The sequence below is a fragment of the Salpingoeca rosetta genome (genome assembly GCF_000188695.1).
Source record: "Salpingoeca rosetta unplaced genomic scaffold supercont1.2, whole genome shotgun sequence".
Classification (NCBI taxonomy): domain Eukaryota; class Choanoflagellata; order Craspedida; family Salpingoecidae; genus Salpingoeca; species Salpingoeca rosetta.
Genome location: NW_004754932.1, coordinates 2226549 through 2232076, shown reverse-complemented (window position 1 = coordinate 2232076; position 5528 = coordinate 2226549). Strand labels below are relative to the sequence as shown.

Genomic DNA, 5528 nt, shown 5'->3' with positions numbered 1-5528 from the left:
ACACACAGCTTGAACGAAGAAAACGGAAGTGTAACAACCACAGCAGAAACCGGTTGGATCGCAGAACTATTCATGCTGTCTCCAGCTTTCCGGACATAAGCAAACACATCCACATGCACATGACACGGACTCGTCTCTCCACACACCCCCTCAACTCGCATGCAGCACTTGCTCTCGGCACTGCGTCAGAGATGGACGAGGCAGGGCCTTCGTCAGCATGTCTGCAAGCAGCTTTGTGCCGGGTTCATACACTGCCTTGACGACGCCTTCGCCAATGAGCTCGCGCAGAAGGTGATAACGCTGTAGAAACACGACAGGTGTGTGTGTGTGTGTGTTTACTGTAGGCAAACGCAACAAACAAGAACACAAGGAGAATGAACAAGCACAACAAGCTGCTGCCTAATCAACTCGGGCAGCACGCTCAAACAAACACTAGACAAGTGCACACACAGTCAATGACGCTGCCAAGGCGACATGGGCAGAGTGTGCACGAACACAAACAATCTAAACAATGAGCAGCATGCATACATGCGCGCAGAGCAATGCTAGGCATGGCATGAATGCTTGCAGGCAAGCATACACAACAGACAACACTTCACAACACTGCATGGCACGCACACATAGCATTTGCCAAGCATGACGGGCATGCACATACACACAAACACATGGCACACAACTCACGTGTGTAGGGGAAGGAGGAGAGGAGAGGCAGTTGGCACACATGCATGCCAGCAGAGAGGAAGGAATGTTTGCAAACGGAAAAACCACAAAGCAGGTGTTGTTGGCAAACAAGACAAAACCACATGAGAAGGCAAATTAGGAAGGACTCAACACAAAACAGAAACGCACTGACTCTCAACACTCCCCCTCAACTGCCTTCCTCTGCTTCGTCTCAGACGTCGAGGTTCCCACCAGTCGTGGCAGGTGCTGCTCGAAGGTCTGCTTGTCCAGTGCCTTGGTCAGCGCGTCGGCAACCATCTGCGTGCCGGGACAGTGCTGCAGCACAATGGTTCCGTCGGCGATGAGCTCCCGCACGAAGTGGTGGCGTACCCGGATGTGCTTCGTGCGCGGCTTGGTGACGTGGTCGTTGCCGATGGCGATGGCCGCCTGGTTATCTGTCAGCATCTTGGTGGCTCCAGCCTCGGGCTCGCCGAGGTCCATGAGCAGCTGCCGCAGGAAGACGACATCCTGCGCTGCTGCGGAGATGGCCATGTACTCGGCCTCGGCGGTGCTCAGCGCAACCGTGGGTTGCAGCCGGCTGCTCCAAGACACAAGACAGCCGTTGATGTAGCAGGTGAAGCCCGTCGTGGAGCGGCCCGTCAGCTGGTCTGTGCCGAAGCTGGCGTCGCTGTAGCACACCAGGTCCAGCGGTTGGTCCTTGCGCGTGCCGCTGCGTCGCTTGAAGAGGAGGCCGTGCTCGCTCGTCGCCTTCAGGTACCGCACGACGTGCTTGGCTGCCTGCCAGTGGACCGTCGTGTAACGGTCCATGTAACGGCAGAGCAGTCCGCACGCGAAGCTGACGTCTGGTCTCGTGCGGTTGGCCAGGTACAGGAGCGAGCCGACGAGGTTGCGGAAAGGCAGGCGTCGGTCGGGCTGCTCGCTGATGCTGGAGGCGTCGATGCCAACGCGCATGGGCGTGGACACGCTGGCTGCCGCTGCCAGGTTGTAGTCGTTGACGATGTCGTTGATGGCCTGAGTCTGCGCAATGTGCAACACCCCGTCAGCTGGTGACGTCAGGTGAAGGCCCAGGTACCAGGTGAGCGGGCCCAGGTCCTCTGCCTCGAAGCTCTCCTTGATCTGCTGCTTGCAGGCACGGATGTGGCGCTCGCTGCTGCCGCTGATGATGAGGTCGTCGACGTACGTGATGATCCATGTGCGCTGTCCGTCGTCGTGGAGCTTGGTGAAGAGGCAGGCGTCGACGTTGCTCTGCGCCCATCCGTTGGTCTTGAGGAAGGTGTGGAGGTTCTTGGCCCATGCATTGCCCGCTTGCTTGAGACCGTATGGCGGCTTGAGCAACCGGCACACCTTGGCCGCGTATCGTTGAGCGGCGTCGCCGATGTCTGTGAAGTGCGGCGGCTGCTCCCTGTACCGCTCCTCCTTGAGATCAGCCTGCAGGTAATCCGACTTGAAGTCGAGCTGGTGCAGCTGGTGCTGTGCTGTCGTTGCAGGAGACTACAGTGAGGATGGTCTTGGCTGCTGGTGTTGGGGCGTAGGTCTGGTGGAAGTCGATGCCCGGTCGTTGGCTGAAGCCCTTGGCGACCCAGCGTGCCTTGAAGCGCGTCGGCGCGCCCTCAGCATCACGCTTCACCTTGAAGACGAAGCGTGACTTGAGAGGCGTGTGCTGCCGTGGCACGACGCTGCGTGGGATGAGCTTGATGACGCCGTTGCGCTCCATGGCCCCCGATCTCCTCCAAGCACGCCTGAGTCCACTGCTTGCGTTGCTGGCTCTTGAGTGCCTGCTTGATGCTTGCAGGCTCCGTGAGGCTGGTGTCGTCGCTGCTGCTTGCTGTGAACGCGCCTGCCTCGGTGTCACTTGCATCTGTTGTGTCTGGATCGTAGTTGGCGTCGTTGGTGTCGCTGCTGCTGTCGGCGTCAAAGTCCGTGAGCAGGAAGTCTGTCTCGACATCCTCGTCCTGGTCCTCGTCGATGTGAACCGTTGGTGGCTCACCGTCAGTGGTGCTGTTGCTGCTGTCACGTACACTGGGAAGCTGGAGCATGGACGATGTCGTGGATGTCTGCACTTGCTCCTCCCACTCATCCACGACATCATCGGCCTTGGAGAAGGAAAGGAAGCGGACGTGGATTGTGACGGAACTGTGGTCGAGGTGTGTCGGTGGCTTGTTCTGTGTACTGATGTGAGGTAAACCAGGGAACAAAAGAACTGAACAAGGCACAGACAATCACGTGAGATAAGCGACAACAGGGTGCAGGGCAACACACACGTGCTAGCAGGCAACAAGAGGGGTGCTTGTGGTTAAGCAAGGGGGAAAACAAGAGACAAGGGCAACAGACGTAACACAGCATGCAGGCATGTGTCGTGCCGTCATCTTAGTTGATGACGGTACCGTGCCAAGGGCTCGGGATCGCCGCCGAGAGGCAAGCAGTTCCGAGGCACTGGGCACGGCGTGACACGACACAGGCAAACGCTACTATACGACACTCACGAGTTAAACATGACGTCAATCAGGCTAAACATGACATCAAACATTAGGAGAACAAAGAACATGCAAGGCAGTACGGTGCCGCGAAGGGCAAGGAAGGGAAAACAATGGGACACAGCGGGGCAAGGTGCAGGGAACGGGGAGACCGAGAGAGAGAGAGAGAGAGAGAGAGAGAGAGAGAGAGAGAGAGAGAGAGAGAGAGAGAGAGCGGCAGGGGGAGGCAGGCGAGCGACGTTACACCTTCCCCCTCTCTAAGACGGCTTGCCCTCAAGCCGATGCGTTGCGCGAGGCCTGATGCCACTCCATGATCAGTGAACGCACGTCGCGTGTGAGCTGGTCCTCGTTGATCCAAGTGCTGTCGTTGATGTCGTAGCCGGCCCACTTGATCAGGTACTGCCTCTTGCCGCGTCGGACTCGCTCGTCGAGGATGCGTTCCACCTCGTATTCGTCCGATTCGCCGTCCGGCAGGGGTGGTGGTTCGTCATTGGGGCGCGTGTTGAAGTCTGACGGGCTGTTGACACACGGCTTGGTCTTGGTGACGTTGACGACCGGGTGCGCCCGCACGTGGCTGGGGAACCGGAGTCGCACGGTCGTGCGCGACGGCATGTCGATGACAGTGAAGGGGCCTTGCCAGCGGGGCTTCAGCTTGTCCTTGGGTCGTCGCTGGTTGGCCTGGTCGACGAAGAGGTCAGCGGTGACCCATGCCTGATCGCCGGGACTATATTTGATGTCGTCGCTGCGGCGCTGGTCGGCGTACCTCTTCTGCTTGTCCTGTGCCTGGGCGAGGGCGTCTCTTGCGGCGGTGATGATGCTCTTGAGGCGCACCACGAAGTCCTCGGCTGCAGGTGTGTCCGTGCGGCGTATGGCCTGGCGGGTGACGAGTGTAGCTGGGATAATCGGGTGTCGGCCCGTCTCTAGGAAGAACGGAGACTGGCCCGTGGAGTCGCTCTTGCTGTTGTTAAGGGCGAACTCTACCACGGGGAGGAGTGAGTCCCAGTTGTCCATGCGGTAGTTGACGTAGTGGCGGAGGGTCTGCTCCATGGTGCGGTTCGTCCTTTCTGTTTGGCCGTCGGTCTGCGGGTGCTGCGATGTGGAGAATTGAAGTCGGGACCCCAGCAAGCGGAAGGTCTCCTTCCAGAAGGCGCCGGTGAAACGGGGATCTCGATCAGACACAACTCTGGCAGGAAGTCCATGGTGTCGGAACACGTGGAAGATGAACAGCTTAGCCACGTCTCGGCCCGTGCACTTGCTAGTAGTCGCCGCCAGGTGACACCGTTTAGTCAGCCTGTCGACGAAGACCACGATGGCGTCCTGTCCTGTCCTGGTCCTGGGTAGTCCGGTGACGAGGTCGAGGCTGATATCGGTCCAGGGTTCTCGGGGAACGGGTAGGGGCTGCAGGGGACCAGGGGCAGCGCCCTGTCTCGGCTTGTGGCGCTGGCAGGATTTGCAGCTCCGCACATAGCGCTCCACGTCCTGCCGCATCCGGGGCCAGTAGAAGTGGCGCGCTAGCGCCTCGTGGGTACGGTGAATTCCTTGGTGGCCTGCTGTCGGAGTGTCGTGGAACTCAGCCAGAAGCGGCACGCGTGCCGTCTCTGGTATGCACCAGCGCAGAGGTATGTCCTCCGGGTGCTCCGGGTGCTCCTGGTAGATCAGCAGGTCTTCGTCATTGAGCCCGAAACGGCTGAGCTTCGCCGCCACGGCAGGCGGTGGTGTCTGGTCGGGGTTCTTCAGCGCCTTGTAGATCGGGCCGAATTCCTCGTCCTCCGCGATGTCGTTGCTGATGCGTTTGACAAGGTCCGCCGGCGTCGCGGTAGAGATGGCGGCGCATGTGATCTCCTGTGCGTCTGAGTCAGGGATTCTGCTAACGGCGTCGGCAGCTACGTTGGTCTTGCCCTTGATGTAACGGATGTCGAGGTCGTAGTCGTTCAGGAGCTCTATCCATCGCGCCCATCTGCCGTTCAATGTCTTCTGGGTGGTGATGTTCGTCAGTGAGCGGTGGTCGGTGAGGATCGTGGTCCGTTTGTCGAGGAGGTACACGCGCCACTTGGTCAGCGCGTAGATCAAGGCGAGGGCCTCCTTGTCCCGCACTGGGTAGTTGAGCTCCGCGGGCTGGAGTTTCCGGGACTCGTACGCGACTGGCTGCCCATCTTGGAGTAGGACGGCGCCTATCGCTCGGTCTGATGCGTCGGTTGCCACCTCAAATGGCTGGCGCTGGTCAGGGAATGCGAAGTGCAGGTGCTTGTGTCATACGACGCTTCAGCTCCCGGAAGGCCTCCTTCCTGCGGACGGGCCCCACTTGAACCCGTTCTTCTTGAGGGCGTCGTTGAGCGGGGCGCAAGAATCTTGGCGTAGTTGGCGATGAAGCGG

The 5528-nt window shown here is 59.5% G+C and overlaps 2 protein-coding genes across 2 annotated transcripts in view; both read right to left on the bottom strand.

Moving 5' to 3' along the window:
* PTSG_11675 (uncharacterized protein) overlaps positions 1-2717 on the bottom strand; it is a gene marked incomplete at both ends in the record, with an annotated part of 5589 nt that extends 2872 nt beyond the window's left edge. The window contains 3 exons of the mRNA XM_004998453.1: positions 169-300; positions 913-2156; positions 2381-2717. Coding sequence (XP_004998510.1) covers positions 169-300; positions 913-2156; positions 2381-2717 — 1713 coding nt within the window. The remainder of the gene's footprint in view (positions 1-168; positions 301-912; positions 2157-2380) is intronic.
* A 711-nt stretch (positions 2718-3428) lies between these two features.
* Positions 3429-5528, bottom strand: part of PTSG_11674 (uncharacterized protein) — a gene marked incomplete at both ends in the record, with an annotated part of 4728 nt that continues 2628 nt past the window's right edge. The window contains one exon of the mRNA XM_004998452.1: positions 3429-5372. Coding sequence (XP_004998509.1) covers positions 3429-5372 — 1944 coding nt within the window. The remainder of the gene's footprint in view (positions 5373-5528) is intronic.